This window comes from Dipodomys spectabilis, unplaced genomic scaffold (assembly GCF_019054845.1).
Source record: "Dipodomys spectabilis isolate Male_0828 unplaced genomic scaffold, ASM1905484v1 ptg000096l, whole genome shotgun sequence".
NCBI lineage: Eukaryota > Metazoa > Chordata > Mammalia > Rodentia > Heteromyidae > Dipodomys > Dipodomys spectabilis.
In genome coordinates, this window is record NW_024870773.1 from 3742766 (window position 1) to 3769651 (window position 26886).

Consider the following 26886-nt stretch of genomic DNA (forward strand, 5'->3'; position numbering starts at 1 on the left):
TTTTCAATGTCCTGTTGACAAGCTATCAGCCGGACATGTCATCTGCTCCCTCTACTCCTTCACTTAGAGGATGCTTCTTTCCTTTTATTTCTTGATGATAAATGAAAGATGCATTAAGAGTGTGTGACCAATAAAGATTTTTAAAAATTGATCTTTCAATCTGTTGGTATTTAGCCAGGCACCAGTGGCTCCCACTGTCGGCCTAGCCAATCAAGAGGCTGAGATCTCAGGATCACAGTTTGAAGCCAGCCTGGATAGAAAAATCCCTGTGAGACTCCTCTCTCCAATTAATCACTCAAAACCCTGAAGTGACATGGTGGTTCAAGTGGTAGAGCACTAGCCTTGAGCACAGAGGCTCAGGGAAAACACCCAGTCCCTGAGTTCAAGTCCCACAACTGACCCAAAAAAATAGATGTTGGTATTTTACACATTCTTTTTTTTTTAATCACATTTTGAATAATACTAGCTAGTTATAAGGACAATGTTTAGCACAATGTTCCAAGATATTATTCTGCAGTTAGATTCATATAAAACTAGGTATTTGTTTATTCCTATACCTAGTTTTTGTGCTGGTACTGGGGCCTGAAGTCAGGGTCTGGGTGCTATTTCATAGCTCCACTTCTGGCTTTTTGGTGGTTAATTGGAATAAGTGTCATGGATCTGTCTGCCACTGTCAAACAGGAGTCTTCAGATCTTAGCGTCCTAAGTAGCTAGGATTAAAGGAATAAGCCACTGGTGTCCAATATCTATCTCCTCTTAGAAGTAACTGAATTTACACATTTGGAGAATGATTTGAGCAGGAAATATTAAATAATTTCCAAATATGTTGCTTAAAAGAAAAGAGTGCTACAGCTTATCTTTTATATTAAGACCTGCCTTGAATGATGCATTGACATCCATGCTTGAAGATCAAGACTCTTAGAACTTTTAATATCAAACATTTTAGGTTGTTTCCGACAATAGAAAACTCATCCTTATTTCTTTCCTCTTTGACCTAGAGAATAATGTTCCACCCAACCATTCTATAGTTTCCCGAGAAACTCAGAGATTCCTACTTCTGGCTTCAACTTCATCTAGTCATTCTACAAGTCTGTCTCCCTCATAGCTCTCCAAGTATTGCCTTTCCACTGGTGCTGTTTCCTTACCCAAGACTCCTCACTGTTCCTGTGGGGTCCTATGATGATCCTCCTAACTTCTCTGACTAATCTCATGCTAGGGTAAGAGGAGTCTTCCTGACCTCTGAGTCTGATCCTTCAACATCCTTTAGTGGCTCCCTGTACTTTTCAAGATCCTATTCTTTATCTTGTACACAAAGCCCCAGACCCCCTGTGTCTGGCTATTGCTAGTCCCTCTTGGTTCATACAAGGCCCTGAACATCCACAATTCACTTCAGCTACACCAGAAAGAGATTCCCCAATGGTGCCATTGTACCCAGAGCTCTCACTCTCTGCTATCTTCTTCACCTTGGTGACTTTGCTCATCAATCTGGATCTCAGGCATGTGTTTTCCCATTCTTCTGTATCTTAGTACTTGGATAATGAAAGTTCCTCTCAGGCATATGGGCCTGTATGGAAAGGATTTCTTGGTGTTGGAAGTTCTACATCACTGACCCAAGGGTACTATCTTCTTTGGAACATTTTTCATGACTGCTGTCCTGTGATCCTGCTATTGCTCCATTATCTCTAGGCTTCCATAGCTTTTACTAAAAGGATCTGTTGTTACTCGCTTGCCAAGTTGGGAACTCCTTTGGGATGAGGTCCTTTTGTAATTATTTCTAATACCTGTCATACTGGCTAGTATGTCACATGCATTTGAAAAATATTTATTGAATAAGCCAGTGAACCAATGAAGACATACCAGAAGACTACAGAGAGAAGAGCAACTGCTTTGCACTTCAGAAGACTTGCCTTCTAGTCCTAGCCCTGTTCTATCCTGATGTCTTGCCTTAGGCCTGTTAATCAACTGTTCTGAGTCCCATTTTCCACATTATAAAATGAAGACTGCGTTGAAAATGATGTAAATGTGCACAAGAAGTGAAATGTATCATACCTGTAGTATTAGCTACAAGGGAGAGTGAGAGCTGAAGAATATGATTAGAAGCCAGCTTAGACAGAAAAGTTCATGAGACTCTTATGTCCAAAAATCCAGAAGTATAGCTGTGACCAATTGATGGTATGCTAACTTTGAGAGGAAAAAAAAGCCAGACAGGAGTGGGAAGCCATAGTTCAAGCCCCAGAACCTGCACCAAAATAAATAAATAAATGAGTTAGATTGCATCTTTACAACTTTCAAAATGCTTCCTTAATTAAGGTATCCTGTGCCTAAATTATGCAAAAAACAATAGAGAGGCAAAAGTAGCACAAAGTAGAGGTTCCCTGTGTCACTCAGAAAACAGTCATTTAACTTGCACTTGGGTAAATTTAGACCAATTGTAAAGTTATACATTCTCTCCCAAGGTATCAGGCATTTAAAGATGGCTAAAAGAAGTCAAGTGTTTCTCTCTTTCAACAAAGGAAACTTGGAATTGCCAGTCTATTTGTTAAGTATTGTGAATATTCAAAATAATGTATATGTTCAACAGTCTGGATACCAAGTACACTGGCTTGGGATGAAGCAGTGATACAATTTAAAGTCTTGTCAGTATGTTTAACTAGCTAACTAGCCTCTGTGAAAGACATGTACGTAGTTCTTTAGGTTTTCATTTTTAAAAATCCTAGAAAAGCAGACTTAAAAATTGGGAAATTTCTAAAAATGTTTCTCCAAGTTCAGATGAGATACTCTTTTGTTTTGTTTGGTGAGATTTTTGTTGTTGTTTTGTTGAGACAGCATCTTGCTATGTAACCCAAGCCAGTCTTGAACTTATGATCTTACTACCACAGCCTCTTGAGTGCCAAAATTACAGGTATGTATTACTGAGCCCAGATTATATTCTATCTTAAGTAAGGATCTTCACATTTAATAGTTTCTCCAAGCAAGTTAGAGTAAAACATTCACTAGGGGGTACAGCTCAATGGTAGAGAGTTTGACTAACATGCACACAAGACACTGGGTTCAATCCTTAGGACAGTAATAATAATAATAATAATAATAACTATTATTATTATCAAAAGGAAAAGAAAAGAATGACAAAAAGTAAACTGCTTTAGTATAACTGTATGATTAAATAACATGTTCAAGCTGCTAGTATGATGACTGTTAGATGCACCAACCCTTAAGCCCATGATAGCAGATTAGCAACTGACATATGCCCGGAATGCTTTAGTATGCTGATTCTCCCTGTTGCTTTAGATTGCATCCTGATGTGTTCCATATTATGACTACTAACCAACTTGAATGACCTTCTCCAAGCTGTTGCAAAACTGAAGCTTCCACAATTATGCAGTTTTGCCCTTTTGAGAATTTTCCACACTAGAGAATCATAGACATAACATGGCTTAAGCAATTCAAATACAAAGTCTATTTTGAATTGTTGTGTTCCTTGCTATCTGTTCCATTTCAAGGTAAGCTTTCAATGGACATCAAAAGTTTGCTATCTCTCTAAAAACAAGTCTGTAATTGTAGGAGCATTATAGTTGCTATTTGTTATTACTGATGCTTGCTGCCTTTCAACAATCATTTCTAAGTTTTGCAACTGATGTCATTATTTGCAACGCTTTTATCTATTTCACATATAAAAAAAATGAGGAGACCTAGAGAGATTGAACGACTTACTCCAGCCACATCGTAAGTAGTAGAGTTGGGATTCAGAGCCCAGACTCTATGGCCCAAATTCTGTTCTCTTTCTAGTGTTGGAAGGACCAAGTGTAGTTAAGTACTCCCACCCTCTGAAATTTAAGGCTTAGCATAAAGGGATGTGTCCAATTAAAGATAAACTACAAAGAGACTGGAAGCCCATCAGAAAGCAGCTTTAGGAATTTGAGTGACTAATTGACATTCTCTTTGTCGGGGCCCGAATAACTACAAATGTTGGTGTGGAATTTCAATTTATCGTAACACACACAGATTCCCAGTTCTAAAGTACAATAGTCTCCTCCTTATTCATGAAGGATGTGTTCCAAGACTTTCCAGGAGATGCTTGCAGCCACAGATCTAAATATACCATGGTTTTCTCTATATGTGTATACTTATGGTGAAAGTTTAGTGTAGCAGTTAACTAAGAATCAAACGGGTATCATTAAAGAATATGATATAATGAAAGTCTGCCATCCAAGTAAGAACCAGGCCTGACCCTACTTAGTTTCCAAGATTAGACAAGTTGTGGTGTGTTCAGGATGGTACAGCTACAGACTATACGATAATAAAAGTAACACTATCACCTTTACAGCACACTTCCTCTCAACCCTGCAGGAAGCACTTTAGGATTGCTCTTTGGCACATCGGAATGGCCATGATGGGCATTGTTAAGTAAAATAAGGGCAACTGGGCATACGTCCTGGGATATGTGATGGTCTGACGACTCAGCAGTGTGAAAATGCTGAGAATGGAGTGGTGCATGTCCAGGGAGGTAGAGACAGGCTTCATCACATGACTCACAATGCAGTGTAAAACTTACAAACTGCTTCTTTCTGGAATTTTCCAGTTTGTATTTTTAGACTAAAATAGACAGTGGGTAATGAGACCTATGGAACACATAAAGGGAGAAGAAGGAAAACTGTAACCCTATGATAGTTGCTTTCAACACCAATCCTATTTAACTCCCACTATTTAGTCCTTTACTCTTGGAGAAGGGGGACATGTATCTTCCTATCCAAGTAGGAGTCTATTATTAAATTGCCTAGTAAACTGTCTCCAGGAGACACTTTCATAAAATAAACCTGAAGTAAGCTGATACATCAGCCAGGTAACATGTCTTGCTATGCAGAGTGTAGACAACAGGAGAAAGGGTTTTTGGTAGACAGCCTCATGGAGGGTTTCTCCTCAGGCCTCTCATTTCATGCTGAGGGCAATGCAATCACACGTAGTCCTGAGGCCCAGAACCGTGGTTCACTCGGGCCTAGCCTGCTGGACGCTGACAAAATGGGGCGGGCTGGACACACATCTGAAATAATAGAGGGCCATGGCTAGTGAGAATGTTCCCAGGTACACTGACCCTTACTACCTTATGGGGTTTATTTGAGAAGATCTTCTGCCCCTGAACCCAGTGCTGGCCCACACAAATCCCTCTTGCTTCTACCCACTGAGTGATGGTACCACTAGAATTAGTTATTCTAGAAGGGAGGAAAATGGCTATGTGCCTGTACTTCTATGACAAAAATATGCAGTCTGCTTACTGCAGTGTATGAAAGCCAGACTCTCTCTGTGCAACACTTTGATGCAAAACAGTAGCTATGATCTGTTCTGCATTGCCTATTTACTGTCTGTTTCTGGGTGTCTAGGGAGAATTTGGGATTGGAAAAATTTAATTTTCATTTAAAAAATTTTCAGTTTATTAATTTTGGGGCCAGTATTGGGGCTTGAACTCAGGGCCTGGGTACAGTCCCTTAACTTTTTCAATGAAGGCTGTCATTCTATCACTTGAGCCACAGCGCCACTTCCAGCTCTTTTTATGGCTAATTGGGGGGTAAGAGTCTCACAAACTTTTCTATCCTGGCTGGTTACAAGCTTGATGCTCAGATCTCAGCCTCCTGAGTAACTAGGATTACAGGTATAGGCCGCTGGTGCCCAAGTCAGGAAATACAATGTTTAAACTACTTTTGAGTAGGTACAAAATATGCACCATCAGGAAGTGGCGCTGTAGCTCAAGTGGTAGAGCGCTCGCCTTGAACTGAAGAGCTGAGGGACAGCGCCCAGGCCCAGAGTTCTAGCCCCACGACCGACAAAAAAAAAAAGAAAGTGTAAAAAATATATATATATATGCACCATCACCAGACCCAGGATGAGGGAAAAGTTGAATCTGCTTTGTCCTGGAAATGCAATTTTTCTTTCTTTTTTGAATAACTAACTCTCTTTTCTCTCTCTGTCTCTGTCTGTCTCTCTCTCTCTGTCTCTCTCTCTCACACACACATACACTTTTATTTTAACTTTGTTCAGATTGCATTTTTAGTGGTTGTTTTTAAAAGCATACTTAAATTTCTCCTAAAGTCATCAAAATAAATGATAAAACATAGAAAAGATAAAGAGTAGCACAAGATTAGTTGTAGTTTAGAAAAAAGAATAGCTGCCTCGTTCCTTTTTCTCAATCAGTAAATCAAATGTGTTTTTTAATTTTTAAGTATCTTGTTTACTTATAATAAGATGTGGTATCTAAAACACAATATGGCATCTTCTTAGAATTTAAATGTATTTTGATTGTGTGAACTCATCATTCTTTCCTATCTAAATTTCCAGGAAATGACTTCGTAAGAACTGATCTGAATATTCTATTTACTCTTATTTACTGGAAATCCTTGTGCTTTCATGGTGATTTTGTTATCTAAGATCTTAAGCATGCTTGCTTTCTCTCTCTCCCTGTCTTTACGATTTCTTTGATTCATGTTTAAGTTCTATACATTGAATGTCTTTTGACAATAACAAAATTGTCCTCCTCAGTGTTAGACTTCTGAAAGCTGCAGTGTGGAGTTTTCTTGCTTTAGACTGGCCACGTGTGGTTTTTGGTAGACGACTAGATCCTTGCACAAAGTGGCTATGCATGTTCTCATTGAGGACTGAGCTTAGGTCCATGTAGCAACTGACAGCCTGACAGGAGTCATTCTTAGATGGCTTTGGAAGGGTCACTGTTAACAATTTGGTCCTTGTGTTGTCATGTTTTGCTCTGATATACTAGAATATCACAGGCTGGGTAATTTATATAGAAAAGACTTTTATTTCTCATGGTTCTGGAGGCAGGAAAGTCCACGATGAAGGACTTCAGGCTACATTACCCCCTGGCAGAAGTCTGAAGGGCAAGAGGGCACCAGAGAGTTGGAAAGATGGGACTGAACTCAGGTTTTTGTTTTTAAGATCAGAGCTCACACCAACATGAACAAACCCACTCCTGAGATGTAGGCATTAGTCCACATAGGAGTATGCAGAGCTCTCCTAATGTCCGAACCTACCAACACTTTTATGTTGGGCCGCAGGCTCAAGGTAGCTGCCATCATCCATGTAGTACAGGTGCCATCAGAATCCACTCAACAGCCCAGATAGGAACCTCTCAGCCCACTTTGCAATTCAATCCAGTATCCGAACTCCTGTGCTTGATTTCAGTTTCTTTTGGTCTTGATGATTGCCTTGTAGTTTTCCTAGAAACTCTGCTTCTTTATCCCTAGTCCTCTTTAGAGACGAACCAGCTCCAACTTCTGAGGCAGAAATAGTGAATTATAAATAACTGTGTTTGCAAAATGTTATCACTGAATTGGTGTGCAATAAAACCATGCTCTGTTCTTTTGGAGGCAACATGAATAAAATATTTTACCAAAAGCTTGGAGAAACCTAAGTTTACTTTAGTGTATAAAAGCTTATTATCCTATCCAAGAAAGAAATTCTATTTTAGGTTGAATAATTCATTTTTGATGACCCCTTGTGGATTATTATTTGTCACCTTATTTTCCCAAAGGAAAGATAAAAACAACAAAACAGAAGACTTACAAAAATAAAAGGCTCCACCACCACAGCAATGTAGAGGTCGGCCAACATGTTTTAATTTCCAAGCAGAAAACACAGATCTTATAACAGTATATTATTACCATGGCTGTGCCAATGAGAAAAATGAGGGGAGCTGATTTTTAAGTTTTCTGTAACACAGTGAAAATCTGGATTATTTTGTTCTGAAGTTTGTGTTACTAATGACTCTTCCTGAGTCCTATATCCTAGCACATTAAAAACTATAATAATTTGGCAAAAGTAATGAAAGTTCCATGTTTTACCTCTAATGGTCATTTTTAGTATTATTATATCTATGTGTGGTAATTCTGGGGGTTGATCTCTGGCTACAAAGATGTTCTACTACTTGAGCTATGCCTCCGGGCCTTGTATTGCCTTCGTTATTTTTTGAATAATCTCATATTTTTGGATAGGCCAGCATGAACCATGATCTTCATACCTGGCTAATATGAAGCATAAAGTAGCACATTCAAATATTTCTTTTTTAATTTTTAAATATATATATTTTTTATTGTGAAGATACTGTACAGAGGGGTTACAGTTACACGAGCAAGATAATGAGTACATTTCCTATCAAGCATTGTTAGTTACCCCCTCTTTTGTTTTTCCCCTACTGTCTCTTTCATCCCTACCTTCTTGAGATGGTGTCTTTTGAACTATTTGCCTGGACTGGCCTTGAACTGCAATCTTCCTAGTCTCTACCTCTCAAATAGTTGGGATTCCAGGTGTAAGCCACTGTACCCCACTAACAAGAAGTATTTTGGAAACTAAGTTACCTGTTGCTGAATAATAGGCTCTTCTATTAAAAAAAAAAAAAGTTAAACCCTAGCCACGCTTTGGTTGCTCAGACCATAATCTTAACTATTCAGGAGGTTGAGATCTGGAGGCTTGAAGTCAGTCTAGGCAGGAATGTCTATGAAACTCCAGCTCCAAACTAACCACTGAAAAACTGAGCTGGAGGCATGGTTTAATTGGTAGAGTGCTACCCTATTAAGTATAAGTCCCTGAGTTCAAATCTTGATACTGAAAAACATTATATCCACTATACCTATAGAGGCAGAAACAAGAACTTGGTATATTATATTACTTAAAACTAAGTCAACCCTTATGGAATACTAGGAATTCAAGAACATGTTTTCTTTTTAAATTTTTTATTGTTATGTTATTTTTAAGGAATTGTACCAAAGGGCTCCCATTTCATAAGTCAAGTAATGTGTACATTTATTTTTGTTTGAACAATGTTACCCCTTCCTTTTCTTTCTCCTATTTTCCCCCTCCCATCCATAACCACAAGTTCCATAGTTCATCTTTACATAGTGTATATTGAATACAATGACTACATTCACTCACCCATTCTCCTTCTATTCCGGTGCTCACCTTTTCCTACTCCTCCCAGAAAAAGGACAACAAAGAAAAAAAAAAGCATGCTTTCAATTTTTAGCAACTTTTTCACACAACCAAGAAATACTTGCAATACAACAGTTAAGAAAAGATCTAGGAATCCCTGCCTTTTTTTTTTTTAAATAAAAAGCCATCCACTCCTATCAGTTTTCCCCACAAAGCATCCCTTTGCCCCTGTATTACAGCCACAGCAAGGCTCCTAAACCATTTAATAATCAGAGATGCCATCCAGAGGCCGACCCTTTGAAGAAATTTCCCCATGAGCTTTCTTTTCAGCAGTATCCCATGGAAATAGGTTGGAGCCTTAAGGTACCAGAGGAGAAATGTGTCATACTTTGACCTTGGTCCCTCCACGGAACTGGAGCCAGCTCCTCTCCAGGGTTTCTTCACTTGTGGAATGCAGAGGCCATAGGCCCACCTCTGTGCTGGGTTATGTTCCAGGAGCTTGCCATTTATTACCTCATCCTTCACACTCCAGGTCTAGGGAGAAGGTTGGGATTCCTGTTACCCTATGTTGTAGAAGAACCACCCATACAGTGTTTTACAGAAGTTGCATATGATCACTTACTTATTGAGTCCATTTGTCTCTTTACTTGTGGGTTCTACTTCAAATCCTGTGCCATGAGTAAACTATTTATTGCAGGTGAGTTGTGCTTGATGCAATATTTGTATTAACCATACCCCCAAAATATCAGCTTGTTAGGTTTAAGCAACTTACTCCCTACTTCTTTATCCAAAAACCTCTTTTATTGTATACTCAGATATGAAGACTGCTCTATCTGCCACTGGAATTTAATAATGCATATTTTATATAAATTTATTTTTAAATAGATGCATAAATATTTAACATATATTTATGGGGTGCCATGGGATAATAATTATGTATTGAGGCTCATAAATGTATTTTATATCTTTTTTGTGCCAATATTAGGGCTTGACCACAGTGACTAGGCATTGCCCTTTAGTTCTTTCAGTCAAGGCTAATGCTCTACCACTTGAGCCACAGCTCTACTTCTGGCTTTTTGGTAGTTTATTGAAGATAAGAGTCTCATGCGCTATTCTGTCCAGGCTGGCTTCAGACAGTGATCTTTAGATCTCAGCATCCTGATAGCTAATATTACAGGTGGGAGCCACCAGCACCTGACTTTATAAATGTATTTTAATTTAACTTTATTTTAACTGGTATATAGTGCATAAAATGACACGTATCAAGGAGTTTCATGCAGGGACTGTATGATTTTGTTTTGGGTTTTTTTGGTGCCAGTCCTGGGACATAAACTTGTGGTGTCCAGGAGTTTCTTTGTGCAAAGCTAGCTCTCTCCCGCTTGAGCCACAGCTCCACGTCTGGCCTTTTGATGGTTAATTGGAGATGAGTCTCATGGATTTTCCTGTTCTGTCTGGCTACAAGCCATGATCCTCAGATCTCAGCCTCCTGAGTGGCTAGGATTACAGGTGTGAGCCACTGGTACCCAGCGATGACAGCATATTTTACAAATGAATAGAAGGATGTCACTTCATTTAGAAGCAGTAGCTGTCCCCAGGTATTCTGCTGTGGCTTCCTGTGCCAGAGCTGGTCCTCCAGGTTAGGAAATCTACCATTGGGTACACAGGAGCGGCTCTAATTTTTTTTTAAAAGTCCATGAGATTCTTTATTTCCAATTTACCATCAAAAAGCCAGAAATGGAGCTGTGGCTCAAGGGGCAGAGAGCTAACCTTTAGCAAACAAGCTACAAAACAGCCTGTACCATGCTCTGAATTCAAGTCCCAGTTCCAGCACACAACATTTTTTTTTAAAAAAAAAAAAGGAAAAAAAGGTGGGAACAGAGACTACTGACATACCAAGTACAATTTTGAGGCTCATGTCTATGAAGAACATTAGAACACATTTGAAATACAGCAGAAGGATAGATGGCAGTGTTCATCTTATATCTAAAATGTCTTTTTACTCTTGTAATAAATACAGCAGTTGAAATGTGAGTATATTACCCATTGGCTAATCTTCTGAAAGAGTCGAGATATTTATGAATATCCTTTTTTTAAAAATGTGGTGTTAAACCTGTCTGACTGCATTAACAACAGAAACAACAGAAACAATCTCCTAGGCTAAAATATGACTCCTGGAGCTGGTAGTAGTCTATAACATAATAGCAACATAGGCCAAATCAAAGACACTCTGCAGTTCACATAGCAGAGGAGAGTAAGATTTTTGATGGTTTTTCAGAGATACTGAAGCGTTCAAAAATACACAATGAGCTCGACTTTCCAGCCCATCTCTAGATTATTATTCATGCACATTTTTCCATTTAAAAATCTTTGTTGTTTTTGTTGAAGAAAGCCATAGTAGTGCTTTGTAGCATAACAACATTCAGCTGTGTGTTTATTACACAGCTCAGCCCTTCTAGAAGTGTCCCACCATAAAGTTCATCGTGGGAGACAGGGCCCTTGTATGATTGAGGCGTGTGCAGGGTGGAGATCAATCTTAGTATGTTGGAACATAATTATAGTGTAGCCACAATCAGAGTAAGTACATCTGGGTTTCAGAACGGTGCCCAACATGTACGTGAAACAGAATGTTTTTATAGACAATTACTTCTCTGTACAATGCACAGACACACAGAAGTTATTTGTGCATAAGCTAGGAAGTCATTTTCTGAGACTTTGGCTGGACACTCGGCTTTCATGGATGAAGCATTTGAGGAAAAGATCTCAAATATTCCCCTTGAGAAAACAAAGCAACAAAATCCACCCAACACTTGAGGGTAGCAGATATTCTTTAATGTGGATCCCAGTGTTCTTTGTCTTGGCATACCGTGGGACTTTGGCACAGAAGAGTATCAAGAAGGCTATTTTACTTGAAGATGACAGAGTCTACACACTTAATCCATTAATCCGAGTTGATGGTCTTTGCCCAGAGCTAAGTATTTTGTCCTTACATAATCGTTTTCATATTAATTCTCTAAGCAATGCTAATTTTCCTGGTGACTCTGTTCAACCCTATTGAGCAGATGTAGAAAAATGAAGAGGTAGGAGGTTAATTTTTTAAGGCAAGGATTTCTGTGGTTTTAAGGACTCTAACTCTCTTCTAACATTTTGCAAATATTAAACCATGGGATCTTAACTACCTCATAACTCAGTTGCCTCCAAGTAGTAGGTGACAAAGTACAGAAAAATCAGAGACAGCCAGACACTGGTGGCTCACACCTCTAATCCTAGTTACTCAGGAGGCTGAGATCTGAGGATCACTGTTCAAAGCCAGTTTGGGCAGAAATGTCCCTAAGACTCTTGTCTCTAACCAGCAAAACACCAAAAGTGCAGGTGTATGTGGCTCAAGTGGTAGAGTGCCAACCTTGTGACCAGGTCACAAGTTCAAGCTCTGTGGCAAGCACACATGTGCACATGCACACACACATACACACACATCACATAGATATCCAGCAGCTGTCCAACCTTCCCAGAGTTAGTGGAGAGTAGAGGGCTGGCTGATGCTGCCTTGTTTGAGAATCCCGGCTGTGCCCACTGAATTTACTGCCTCTGTGACTCACTGAAGGCTACCCTCATGGTTAATATGAAGAGCCAAGAATAGAACAGAGAGTTCTTTACACCTCAGACCCATTGTCTGGTCACCCACCCACCCACACCTTCCTCTACGGAGTTGGGGTGGGGAGAGGGGGTGGCATGTGGAGCCTTTGAGCTCCCAAAGGGACTATATTGGAAGAAGGGACTCTGCAGAATAATGAAGCCTTCAGAATACCTAATATGATTAGTGGAAAAGATTGAAAGTGAATCAAAACATTATCATTGGGTGCTACTCTGTTATCCTAAGAAGTTTCTCTTATGTTACAAATCCCACCTCCTGTACTTTCAGTGCAGCAGCCCAAATGGATGAGGCCAAAGAGCCATGCATGCTACCAGCACAGAGACAACAGAGAATTAAGAAGGAGCCACAAGCTCCTTATACCCTAACCTAAGGAGGACCGGTTATCAAGGTTGTAGATCCGTGATGCATAAGGAACCACACAGCCCTACCCTCAAGCACCGGTACTCCTGCAATCAGAAAGATGCTCTGCATTCTTCATGCCGATGGCTGCATAACCGTATTCTGTGTACTCCTCAACAGCAAGCTCTTCACCATTGGTCCAACATAGAGGGGTGTGGCTTCTAAGTATAATTTTCTGGCATGAGCTAGAGGGGCGAGTGCACTGACAGACAGGCAGATGAAGGTGGGATTCCACCGGATCCACACATCTGGGCGTCGTTAGCCACGGTGAGGGCCAGCCCACATGAGAGGTGGCGGGAAGGAAAAACAGCTCTGGCCAGCTGGTGACAACCATGGCTAGAGGAAACACTGGCTGCATTTTTGGAAAAGATTTTTCTTCAAACTCTGAAACGATTTTGGAAGCCACTTACTCCTTCTTCCCAGGGTGAATAATTTAGCGAGTATATGGCAAGAGGACCAAAAGAAGAAGAAAAAAGGAAAAACCTAGAGCCATCCATAATATGAGTACAGGTTATATTTTATCATTCTTACTACTTAGAAAGCTTCTAAAGCTTTCCCCATTCCTATGCTTACAAAACCCAAACTAACAATTCTTCCCTAAGCAGTCACCTTTACAGACACCAAGCTTTATCTGTGGCGTCTTCCTGTCAGACCAGATTTTAAGGTAGAACTCACTTTTGGTCAAAGGAACCATTAGAAGCAATTTGCTCATCCACAGATAAGTGTGGCAGATGACCAGATTTTTTTTGTTTTTTCTTTCTTTCTTTTCCCCTGTGTATGTGTGTATGTATGTATGTGTGTGTGAGAGAGAGAGAGAGGGAAAGAGAGAGAGAAAGAAAGAAGGAGAGAGAGAGGGAGAGAAAGAGGGAGAGAGAGAGAATTCAGGGCCTGGGAACTATCTTTGAGCTAAGATTCTACCACTTGAGCCACAGCTCCACTTCCAGATTCTTGTTTTGTTTTTGTTTTGTTGCTATTTAATTGGAGATAAATGTCTCATGTACTTTCCTGCTCAGGCTGGTTTTGAACTGTGATTCTCAAATCTCAGCCTACTAAGTTGTTAGGATTACTACTAGAACCCTGCTGTTTTTTTAAATTATTATTATTATTATTTTAACCTCCTTTTTTGACTGTTATCCCTAGAATAATTTGTTCATTTTAAAATGATATCAACTTTAGAATGATCAATTCATTTATATTTGATTAATCATTCAAAATCTTTTATCACCAGCCAGGCAGTGGTGCTCCATATTTGTAATCTTAGGGATCCAGGAAGCTGAGATGTGGAGGATCAAATTTGGAGGCCAGTCTAAGAAGAAAAGCCTGCTAGAGTCCAGCAAAAAGCATGGTTGAAGGCATAGCTCAAATGGTACAGCACCAGTCTCATTAGCATGAGGCCTTGAGTTCAAACTCCAGTATGGCAAACAAAACAAAGCAAAACTAAACAAACTATTGCCTAAAGAGAATCATGATAAAAATATCATCTAAAAGTGATTGAATCCTAGCTGTCCAGGAGTTACCTTGCAGTAAATTATTCTGGGCTAATGGAGTCTGATTACAGGGAAATCATTTCAAGAAACATGTCTCTGAAGTACATGGAAATGCCTGAGGATTTTTAGATACCTTGTTGTGTAATCTCACAGATGAGCTCATAAGGAGGACCAAAACAAGCTTTCATTTTTTTGTGGGTCTCTATGGTGTAAAATCCTAGCAAAAGTATAGAAAGGAGGCTGAGTAAGCTGTTTTTCTTTTTTTGGCAGTACTGTGGGTTGAATTAAGGCTGTTATACTTGCTAGGCCCTACTGCTAGACCTTTTGCTTTTTAAGTTTGTTTTTCTGAAGTTTTTGCTCAGCTGGCCTCAGACTGGAGTCTTCTACCTCTACCTCCTCCAGAAGCTGGGATAACAGGCTTGGGCCACCACACCCAGCTCCAATAGATTTCAAATAGATTATCATTCACAGCAATTCTGTGTGAATGATGCATTTGGCTTCATCATGACCTTGGTGGGTGCTTTATCCATAGAGATTGTGTAAATAATGGAAGTCTATGGTTAAAAATGTGACCTTCAGTGCCAGCTGACCTGGAGCTGAGTCTTACAGTCTGTGTCCAGTATTTGAGTCCTGTGTGAGTTCTGGACCTTCTAAGCCACAGTGTCAGTTGTAGACTAGATTGGGGTGCCAGCTCACACAATTACGACTTGTAGAGCTCTTGGCATAGTACCTGGCATAGGCCTGAACATCCAATAAATGTTAGCAATAGTTATTCTACAGCCAACCCCTTCTCCTAGCATCCCTGTTCTTCACACTCCAGTCTAAATTGGATGGAGGTAGATATTGAATTCTTTAAGTTCTATTTCACAGAAGAAACACACACACACACACACACACACACACAATATTGCCATATCAGAGAAATCCTAACAGTAGTTGTTGTTGTCATTGTTGTTGTTTTTGTGATACTGAGTTTCAAACTCAGGACCTCACACTTGCTAGACAAGTGTTCTACTGCTTGAGCCACTCTCCATCCCTTTTAGTTTATTTTTCATTCTAGCATCTCAAGCTATTGCCCAAGAACAGCCTTGGTCAAGATCAAGATCAAGATCTTCATACCTGCACTTCACACATAATTGGAACCACAGATGTGCATCACCATTCCTGGCCTATTTAGCTTGTTTTGTTGCAATGAGGACTCAATAACATTTTACTCAGACTGATTTTCAACTAGTGTCTTCCTGTGTTCATCACCTGAGTATCTGTGATTACAGGCATAAGCCACTTGTATTGAGCCCCTCACCGTAGATTGTATAAATGGAAGTCCAGTGAGACAAAAAAAATGCAGATTATAAGACAAATACAGAAACAATTCATTAAAAATGTGTGTACTGGGCTGGGAAGGTGGCTCAGTGGTAGAGTGCTTGCCTCACATGCCTGAGGCCCTGGGTTTGATCCCTCAGCACCCCATAAACAGAAAAGGCCGGGAATGGCACTGTGGTTCAAGTGGTAGAGCACTAGCCTTGAGCTGAAGAGCTGAGGGACAGCGCCCAGGCCCAGAGTTCAAGACCCACAACCAACCAAAAAAAAAATGTGTGTACTACTTACTTTGGAGGTAATATATGCCAGTGTTCATATTAGCTGTTGGTAATGTTCTTTTTTATTTTACACATTTTCCAAAATGCACCTGTCTTACTTTCTTATTAGAGAAAAGCTGCAGATGCTATTTTGAAAAAGGAAAGAAAGGCTGGGGACTCATGCCTGTAATCTGAGCTATTTAGAAGTCTGAAATCTGAGGATCAACATTTGAAGCCAGTTTGGGCAGGAACAGTCATGAGACTCTGTCTCCAGTTAAACAACAGCCACAAAACAAGCTGGAAGCGGAGCTGTGTGGCTCAAGTGGTAAAGCACCAGCCTTGAGCAAAACAGCTCAGGGACAGTGGTATCAGAACCAGTCTGTGGCATGTGGGTAAAGCAGCCAGTTGTCCTGCTAGACAGAAGTAGCGACCTGGGGAGCAGGGAGCCCAGGGACCATGTGGTACATTTAGGAAGACGCTGAACAATTAGAGCTATAGGTATTCTGTACTCCTCTGTGATGTTTGACATCTGCCCTACTCCCAGGAATCTTGCTCTTTTCATCATTAGTTTCAAAGAAGATAGATAATTGGATAATTTAAAAAACTGATCTGTTGTCCCAATGCTCCATGTTACTTGGATCCAGAAATACAGTAAACCTTAGCTGGCCACACCTGCCGTCCCCCGTAATAGTCCCCAGATGGGCCACATGTGCAGAAGTGTAGTGTTGGGATCTCTAGCTCGATAAAAGGGTGGGGAACCTTTTGACTGTCCAGGACCACTGGGTATTTATAACATCATTTGCAGCCTATACAAAATTATCAATGCAGGCCAACCACTATGGGCAGCAGAGGAGAAGCAAATGAGAAGCATCCGTGTCTGTCCTGTCATGTACCAAGTGATGGCCCACGGGGTGCTCCCTCCTGCTCACGGCTCCACACTTTCAGTGTCTCCACAAGAGCATCCTGCCAGGCCCAATGGGTGCTGAGAACCTCTTCTTTTCTTTTTTTTTGTCAGCCATGGGCATGAACTCTGGGCCTGGGCGCTATCCCTCAGCTCTTCAGCTTAAGGCTAGCGCTCGACCACTTGAGCTATAGCGCCACTTCCGGCTTTTTCTGCTTATGTGGTGCTGAGGAATTGAACCCAGGGCTTCAGGCATGCAAGGCAAGCACTCTACCACTGAGCCACCTTCCCAGCCCCTGAGAACCTCTTCTTTAATAATCATAGATAAGAAACGAGTGGGGCCCATTTCTCACATTCTGATTCAAGTGATCTATCCTTCCTCTCAGCCGTACCACGTCCCTAGTGATTTCCCATTCATTTACCTCCCTCTCCCAGGTCTCCAAAGTTTCCTGTTTTCCAACTACTTACTCTCTCTATTTTAATTTAGGGAAACATGTATTATATGACTTTCAGAGTTTTTAGTGGAAAAAAATATTCATAGGCTAATCTTATTTACGTTTCAGTGCAGTGAGTGCTATTTTATAGAACACTTTAAAAATCCCAACTTTAAGGTTCACTTAAAATTTGAAAAATTAAAATTAAAAAAAAAAAGCTCGGACCAAAAAAAAAAAAAGGTTCAGCCACATTTTCTCTTTCTTCAGGACAACAGATGCTACTTCATGAACAGCTACTAGAATGCATGTGCTCGATTCTAAATGGAATTTTTATCAAAGTTGGAGGAACTCTGGCCCACAAAACTATTGGACTAACAACACATCTTGAGTTGCCTCCCCAAACTGTGTTTTTGTACAATTGTTTTTCAAGTCTTACAAGGAAACATGCCAACACTGAGAGGAGCCCCAACTTTTTAAGTTTCGGCATGGTTTGGGGCTTTACAGCATCCAAAATTGTCTTAACTATACCCCCCCACCTCTCTCTCCTTCCCTCCCTCCACCCTCCTTCCCTCCTTTTCTTTTTTTTTTTGGTCTTAAAACATTCTTTTGGCTGCTCTGACAAGTTATTCTTGCCAACCAGTTGCTTTTATGGTAATTGACAGCATAGCTGGCTTTTGGAACTTAAGAGCCAAGAAGGCATTTTAGCTTAGACTTGGGGAGATTGTGCCAAGCTACTTGTAGGGCAAGAGATACAAATGAGCAAGTGTGTGGGGGTCAGACCCTAAGTCACTGGGTGCTAATGAACTTCAACCTGATGGTCTACAAACCAGAACTAGCACAGACTCACGGAGGCTGGCTGTATTTCAGCAGCCTTCTGAATCTTTTTCTTTCCCCTATTTCTGTAGCCCCTGGTGCCCCTCCTGGACAGGAGCTGGTGAGACCACCCCATTTTCAGTGGGCAGAAGTGGCCTGGGCCCGGATAACAGGGACAATAGCCTCACTACTCTTTCAATAATGACGCAAGGCTGCAAAGACACAAGATGGCCGAACTAGAAAAAGAATCAGTCAGTTTTTTACTTCAAAGAAAAAAGAGCATGAGAAAAAAATATTATAATATTTAGAACTACTCCTTAACATAATGAGTGGATTGTAAGTTTTCTCAATTGCCCTCAAATGATATCAGTTGTCTAAAATAGCTAGGATGCATCCCAGAATATATCTCAGCGTAATGAATTTAAAAATACATCCCCCAAACTACCAGGTCTTGTGTATCTATTAGCTACTTGCCAATTCATCTGGGAAGTAGAACTCAGTACTCTGTAGAAGGCAGCTTTGAGATGCTTGATACCCTTAGAGACACGGGGCAGCCCACCAGTAATAGTAACAGAGAAACTGGGCTCTTCTTTTGTGTGCATGCACGCACCAATATGAGGGCTTGAACTCAGGGCCTTGTGCTCTGACTTGGCTTTTCCTCTCAAGGTCAAAACCACTTAGGCCACACCTTGACCTCTGGCTTTTAGCAACTGCTTTACTAGAGATAAGAATCTCATAGACTTTTATGCCTGGACTAATTCTGAGCCACCTCTTGAACTAAGATTATAGGCATAAGCTATTAGCACTTGGCCATAATACTTTCTAATTTACTTCTGAACTCCAACCACCTTGGACATGGAGAAACTCCAGATTGGTTTAAAATACTGAAAATTGACATTTGTGATATGGTTTTAACACTGACTATGAGTAGAGATCCAAGAGGCTTCTATTCTTTGGCAATTTTTATGAAGGCTTTCTCTCTGTCTTCGGACCCTAATCCATACTGTGATACCAAGTGTGCCCATCTACTTTCATATGAAACCAAAATTTCCGTCTTCTAAATACCGCCCGGGACATTGTAAAGATTTGTGAAACTAATTTAGATGACCAAAATGGGGATTAGAGCTTGGGTTTTTACACTTCAAAGTTATTTTCATAGGCACCAAAGGGTAAAACACATATACCCCCAAGAATAAGCAGAATGTTATAATTTCGCAGTTGGCTGCAGTAAACTTGTTTCTTGGTGGCACAAGTTCAAGGTGTTGGCCCCAGAGAGTGCCAGCACATATAAGACTGCAGAACACACAAGTTCTGGCCTCCTCTGAAACAAGAAGTGCTCCCTGGGCCTGCACAGGACACCTTCCGACACATGCTCCATGCAGTGATACCATTTCCAGATTCCGTGTCCCATTACATATTTGATAGCCACCGGCTACCTTTGGAGTTAACTCTCCTTGAGCTCCTGATTCAGGTAGGAAGTTGGATTCTGGGACCTTGGTATATAGGAGCCAGCTTTGCTTGTGAAACAGAGTACAGTTACATGACTTTACTAAATGATGTCTTGTTATTTCCCTAATGTTACCGGAGCTTCATGGAACTTCTGCTTTTGCCAAATCTTTCTTCTGAATAAATATCTCCATAACCTATTGTTTTACTTTGGCAGTAGGGTTATTGCAATTTGTGGGCAGAATTGGGAAAAGGCTGAAATATTCTCTCTCTCTCTCTCTCTTTCTGTGTCTCTCTGTCTGTCTCTGTCTCTCTGACTCTGTTTCTGTCTCTCTCTCCCTCTCTTCCTGAAAAGTCTCCAACAACCCCTCCCCTAGACAAGGACTTTGATTTGTTCGCTGTGCTGGTGATTACTGAGTAAAGATGTATCAGTTCTAGGAGTAAACAGGGAATGGAGTGTGGGTTCCAGAAACGTGCTCACATGGGCCAAGTCACTAGCTCTCATTAAGTTACAACACAAATAGAGCCTGGCACACAGGATGGTCGAGATAATATAAACTAAAACTCAGTATTACTTTCTCCCATGTACCTGAGTAGGTTTATAACCCCATATTATCAAAAGCAACAGAGGCACAGCTGACCATGTGAGCCAACCTCATGGGACCCAAAGATTCAGCAGCTGACAAGGCTCCAGACAGCGACTATCCTAATGTTCACAGAGCCTATGTCCCCCTCATCCTCAGGATCCCTGAAACCTCAAACAAAGCTGCCTCTCATCAATGAATGAACACTGAAGGAACTCACCTTGCTGTTCGTCATAACAACCTTGTCATTTGTTTACTAAGTACATTGCACTCAGAGTGAACCTTTGTCATCTGGCTTAACTCAGGATATATTAGTAGATGTTCTCTATTTTTGTTTTCACAAATGGCATGGAGACTTAGCTACCTGGCCCTCAAGGTTATAGAGTTTTGTTCTGTTCATTTCTTTTTAAGAGGTGAAGAGTTTAATAGAGACAGAGAGAAAGTGCACTATTAAGGGAAACAGCAGGCTCCAGCTAGATGGCTCAAATGTCAAGATAAATGAGAGGAGGAGGAGACACACCCACACACACACACACACACACACACACACACACACACACACACACACACACACACACACAGAGGGAAGGAGAGAAAGAGAAGAGAAAGAAAGAGACAGAGACAGAAAAATATTTCCTGCTCCCCATGCAGGAAATGGCAGCTAAAGAAATCAGTAGGTGTTGTTTCTCTTGTCCATCTCTACCCTGAGAAATCCTGCTCTAAATTGTGAAATAAGAGTCAGGCAGAGGGGCTGGGAAGGTGGCTCAGTGGTAGAGCGCTTGCCTTGCATGCCAGAGGCCCTGGGTTCGATTCCTCAGCACCACATAAGCAAAAAGAAAAAAGCCAGAAGTGGTGCTGTGGCTCAAGTGGTAGAGCGCTAGCCTTGAGCTGAAGAGCTGAGGGACAGCGCCCAGGCCCAGAGTTCAGGCCCCACGACCGGACCCAAAAAAAAAAAAAAAAAAAGAATCAGGCAGAAATATGGCTGAGAAAGAACATGACTTGGATATTATTTTTCAAAATCACATCCTGACACACTGAGTTAAAAGGGTGACTCAGAAGAATCTTGTTGACCTCAGTCCCCTGCAGTCCACAAAAAAATGAAAAACCTCACTGTGATCATCCAAGGCCATGAGCTCCAGAAGTTAATGACACACTAACCCAGTTTCCTAACACTGACCATTTCATGTCCACAGCGCTCTATAAACCTGAGGTCTTGGCACCTCCCGGGCAGGTCTGCCCATACCTCTGTCTAGGGAATACATGTTTATCTTTTCTTGCTTTGTATTAATAAATCTGCTCTTGCTTTCATTATCTCTCTGTCCATCCTTGAATTCTTTATCCAAGATCTTCTGTTCTGAAAGTGAGCCAAATCCAGTAACAGACAGACAGACAATGTTATAGAACAATTATATTATAGTCCAGGAATATTGATAAGTAATGATTCTTTTGTCATGTCTTTTCCAGTTCTAGATTGACTTAGAGCTCAAACTTAGGAAATGAAGATGCATTGCCTAGCATTGCAGAGAAAATGAAGAGGCATTGTAAATATTGAGTTGAGGGAAAGAAAAATGGGAAGACAGAGACCAAGATCATGTTAAAAAGCTGAAAAATAAGAAGAGCTTAGAGTCGATACTATGTTCTACATGGTCTCCCTATGCACCACAATGTTTCATTCTATAGCTCCCAGATGCTTGCTGTTATGGACAATTGTGACCATAGTGGCTTAAGCACTAGGAAGATTCAGAGTCTCTTGAGCTGATGGGAGTCCCTGCCATACTCTTCTGCCTTTCAGCCTTGCTATCCTTCTTCACCCCGCATGCAGCCCTCCTTCCAGTGTCAATTTTGGTGTTCCTCAGACCATATTCCAATCAAAGTTAAGAAGCCATTTTCACCTTGCTCACTCTTTTTTTCCTTCCTTCCTTCCTTCCTTCCTTCCTTCCTTCCTTCCTTCCTTCCTTCCTTCCTTCCTTCCTTCCTTCCTTCCTTCATCCTTCCTTCCTTCCTTCCTTCCGTCTTTTCCCCCCTCTCTCTTTCTTTGTGCGTTTGGGAGGTGTTCATGCTCTGAGTAAGAGAGCAAATGTTACCAAGCCAACATCCTCTCCAGCTTCCTACCACAGCAGCGCCAGGAGTGTTCAAACACTTTTGGAGATTCAGGACTGGTACTTGCTTATTCTGATGCTCCTGATTTCTGAGTTACTGTGAGTTTACTCATCTGCTAACTAACCAGAGGCAACTAACAACTAATCATTTGCCAGTCCTGCTTTCTGAAATCTCAGAATGTTGAGCTGTAGATATCCTCAGAAGCTTCATGGAAAAATTCTACCTGAAGGACTCAAATTCCAGACCTAATGATACATTGTAATCTGTTCAAAGTTACACAGCAGAAGAACAGCAGGACAAGATTAAGCACAGTCAGCATCTTCTCTCTAGATGCTGACTTCCTATGAAGAGGCTCCACTGCTGTGTATCACCCAAAGCTACCCGTGTTGGGGGTGGGGGGGGGGTGCACATGCTAGTACTGGGGCTTGAACTCAAGGCCTGAGCTCTGTCACTGAGCTTTTTTACTCAAGGCCAACAACACTCTACCACTTGAGCCACAGCTCTGCTTCTTGTTTCGGGGTAGCTAATTGGAGATAAGAATGTCCTGGAATTTTTTGCTTTGATGAACTGCACTCTTCAGATCTCAGCTTCATGAGTAGCTTTTATTTATTATCTGTTTTCATCTTAATTCTTTTTTGTGGGGGTCTGGTCGTGGGTGCTGTCCCTCAGCTCTTCAGCTCAAGGCTAGCACTCTACCACTTGAGCCACAGTGCCACTTCCGGCTTTTTTCTTTTTCCTTATGTGGTGCTAAGGAATCGAACCCAGGGCCTCATGCATGCAAGGCAAGCGCTCTACCACTGAGCCACCTTCCCAGCCCTTCATCTTAATTCTCTCTCTCTCTTTTTGAGTCTTAATTCAGGATACAGAAATAAGCTTAATAAGCTACTTGTTCTTTCTTGAAAACAAGGGCTGGAGGCATGGTTCAGGTGGTAGAATACCATCTGTGAGCAAGAAAGCCAGGTGAATATGCAATTCTGAGTTCATGACCTGTTACTGGCTAAGACAGAGAGAGAGAGAGAGAGAGAGAGAGAGAGAGTAGTAATTGATTATTTGCTTCTCTTCACAGACACTCTGGAAAATGGACCCAGTAAGGGTGACAGGTGAGCAAAACCTTTTTTGTTTACCATTCATGCATTGCAAGGATGTCATCTTGAGTGCAAACTGTAGTGAGTTTGATCGTTTTCTGTCTGTTTTGCTTAAATCCAGTGCAGCTCACAGAAAGGGACCGAGCAAAGATGACACATACTGGAGGGAGATCAACGCCGCCATGGCCTTAACAAATCTTGCACAAGGAAAAGACAAACTGCAGGGAACAGCGAGCTGCATCATCCAGAAGTCTTCACACATAGCTGAAGTAAAGACGGTCAAAGTGCCACTCACACAGCAGTTTTAAACATCCATCCAACCATTGTGTTCTGTGTCTGTGTGTTTTGCATACGTCCTCATCCTAAGAGCCGAAGCAGGAGTGAAAACAACTCCCTTTCAAACCTCTTATTTTTAATTATCCTAAATATATATCACGTAGTTGCTTCTCCAAAAAGACATAAATTATAAAAAAGAACTTATTTTAATCAAAAATATTAACTTATTTTATGTTACTCAAACTATGCATAAAAACACGTCTGCATTGCCATTACAGTAAGTGCCTTGCTTTCTGAGGGGAAAACAAACAATCAGACAAACATATGCTTTAACGTGGGCACAGTGCAAACAGCTGTGCCTCAAAATGTCAGTTCCCCGTGTTTATCAGTCTGTGGGCACCGCTGCAGACAGGACTAAGCGTTGCCGGACTGAACTGAGAATTGCTCGAAGCCATCGAAATGTATTCAGTCATTCACATGCTACAACTTGGAAATCTGGTCAGCCCATATGAAATGTTCTTTGAAAAGGACGACTACAGGATTGAAAGTTGTTCATTGTGCTGTTCGGAGCCAGGGTGGAAATTTTGTGCATGTATTTTTGTCTGTGTATCTGACGTTGCAAACCCAAATGAAAGGTGCAGTGATCCATACAGTGTATACATTTAAGATTCCTTCAAAACTACTTTAAAATTGCAGTGCGCATATTGTCATCAGGAAAAAAAAAAAACTGGTGAAACATGGCTTGAAGGCAGCACCAGGCTCTCTAGAACTAATTTACATTTTCTTTCTCTGAAGTTTTTTTTTTAAGTTTACTGTATAAATGGCTGAAAATGTTCCTGTGTAAAACTAAACCTACAGTTTGGCTTGAGAGCATAATCCTGTTTGCATTAGGAGTTCAGTGTTTTTCTGTGATGGAAACTTTTCTCATATGAAATGACTAAAATGGTTTTTATTTGGTTCATTTCAAATTACAATTGCTGATAGACAATTTGTATTGCAATGAGAACAAGACAACGTAGGAAATGGATCCCTCTAGGATAATCCATCTACATACATAAAATTGACTTTTTTAAAAATTTGAAACATATGGAAAACAAAACATTGAACCCTCTCTGAATTTTGCCAAGTAAAGGATATTTAAGTAAAAATTAAATGAAATCATGCATTCAAAGAAAGAACATTTTGTTTCTAAATTAAACTACCATTGAGTGAGAATAATCAATATCAAGAAAGAAGAGTATCTTTTTCAGTCTAACAATAATATTCTAATCAACTTGGGAAGACTTTAAACCTAAATAAACAGTGGGGACGCCAAATACGCCAGAGTGTGTATGCAGCTGAGACATGGATTGGACGATATTGTGGGATTTCTTTTTTCTGGGTAGTAATCTATTTTGTAGGGTTTTTTTTTTTTAACTGGAAAGCATTTGTGTGTATGTGTATGAACAAGAGCCAATAGTGCAGCCATATGGTGACATTTTTCTTTATTTTGCAAAATGCTTTTAAAACCAAAGGCTGCTCTGTCTGTGCTACAAACAGCAACAGTCTTGATCTAAACTGTAGGACACTTTTTCCTGTAACATAGCATTTGGGGGACTGGGTTTATTTAGTGTAATGAAGATAATTTGATATAAAAAATATTTTGTATAGATAATTTTTTACTTTTGTTTTTTGAATTGCAGTTTGCAATAACAGTAAGTTCAAAGCAAAGTATGTAAGTTATGACTGTATGAGCAGATGATGTACTGGGCTCTTTTGGTTTATGTCTTTCCGTAGTTAGAGATGCATGATGAAGACATTGGAGCTGTTACAAGACAATTTTGCCAAAATGTGAGCATGTCAATGAAAACTAAAGACAAAATACTTCATTCTTCCTCATACTATTATAAGTTATTCTGGTATTGAATGTTTTAATAAAAGTGTTTTTTGTTTTAACATATTTCAGATAGATGAGTGAGTGCTGGTGGTATTTTATCTGAATTAGTTATGATTCACTTTTTTGCCATCTTTTTTCTTTTTTTAAAGTCAGACTTGTTTTTTCTAAACTATAGATACAGGATCAGAGGTGTCTCTCAGGTGATGAGAGTCAGCCAGTGAGCAAAAGTGACCGACACTGAGTATGCATGCAGGTCTTGGACCACAAAAAGGGGAGGAAAAGAAAAAAAGAAAGAAAGAAACAGCATATACCAGGCCAGTATCAGATGGCTAGCTTCCTGATTTCATTAAAATACCAAACCTCAGAGTCTAGTCTCTAAGAACATTGAAAAGATTTCATAATTAGCACCTCCCTAGCAATATCTGCAATTGCAATTACTTTTTAATTTAATTTACTTTTGCTGCTTTCATACTTTTGGGGAATAAAAGTCCCCTCAGTCTTTCATTCCAAAGACTCTTGAACAACGTTGAGTCAACAGCTGAGACTCTGAGTCATAATTTATCTGGTAGAGAAATGGGATTACCTCTCTTCTTTATTTTGCCATATTGTAATCATTTTAGTAAAATGAATAACTGCCAGGAATTCTTGACAGATTTAAAATAAAAGTTAACCTCTAGACCTCAGTGATCACATGAATTCTGTTTTCCTTTGCAAGTTGACCAGGGGGAGGAATCACTGTTAGGCCCAAATCCTCTTTTGCTTTGTAAAGAATATGATGTGCGTTGCTACCTTGGTAGTTAGAATTTTACCCCATGAGACTATCAACCCACCTCTGAAAACCCAAACAAGAGAGTGTGATTGTAATTATTGAAATACATCATTTAAAGAGGAGCATTGTTCAGTCCATTCCTTCTTTGAGTAGGGAACGCATAAACATTCCCACAAGTGTGCTCTGAAGCCGGGAAGATCTCTGTTTGAGTCATAACTCTGTCCCTCCCTCCTGCAAGCTGCGACTTGGCCACTAGTTTCTCATTTCTTTTTTTTTTTTTTTTTTTTTTTGGTCGGTCGTGGGGCTTGAACTCTGGGCCTGGGCACTATCCCTCAGCTCTTCAGCTCAAGGCGAGCACTCTACCGCTTGAGCCACAGTGCCACTTCCGGTTTTCTAGTGGTTTATCGGAGATAAGAGTCTCATGGACTTTCCTGCCCGGGCTAGCTTTAAACCATGATCCTCAGATCTCAGCCTCCTGAGTAGCTAGGATTACAGGCGTGAGTCACCGGAGCCCGGCTAGTCTCTCATTTCTTTATCTACTAGGTAGGAAGTAATACGT

The 26886-nt window shown here is 40.5% G+C and overlaps 1 protein-coding gene across 1 annotated transcript in view; it reads left to right on the forward strand.

Annotated features, from left to right (window-relative positions):
- Mkx (mohawk homeobox) overlaps positions 1 to 23714 on the forward strand; it is a 65275-nt gene extending 41561 nt beyond the window's left edge. The window contains exons 5-6 of the mRNA XM_042686307.1: positions 23388 to 23421; positions 23528 to 23714. Coding sequence (XP_042542241.1) covers positions 23388 to 23421; positions 23528 to 23714 — 221 coding nt within the window. The remainder of the gene's footprint in view (positions 1 to 23387; positions 23422 to 23527) is intronic.
- The last annotated feature ends 3172 nt before the right edge of the window (positions 23715 to 26886 follow it).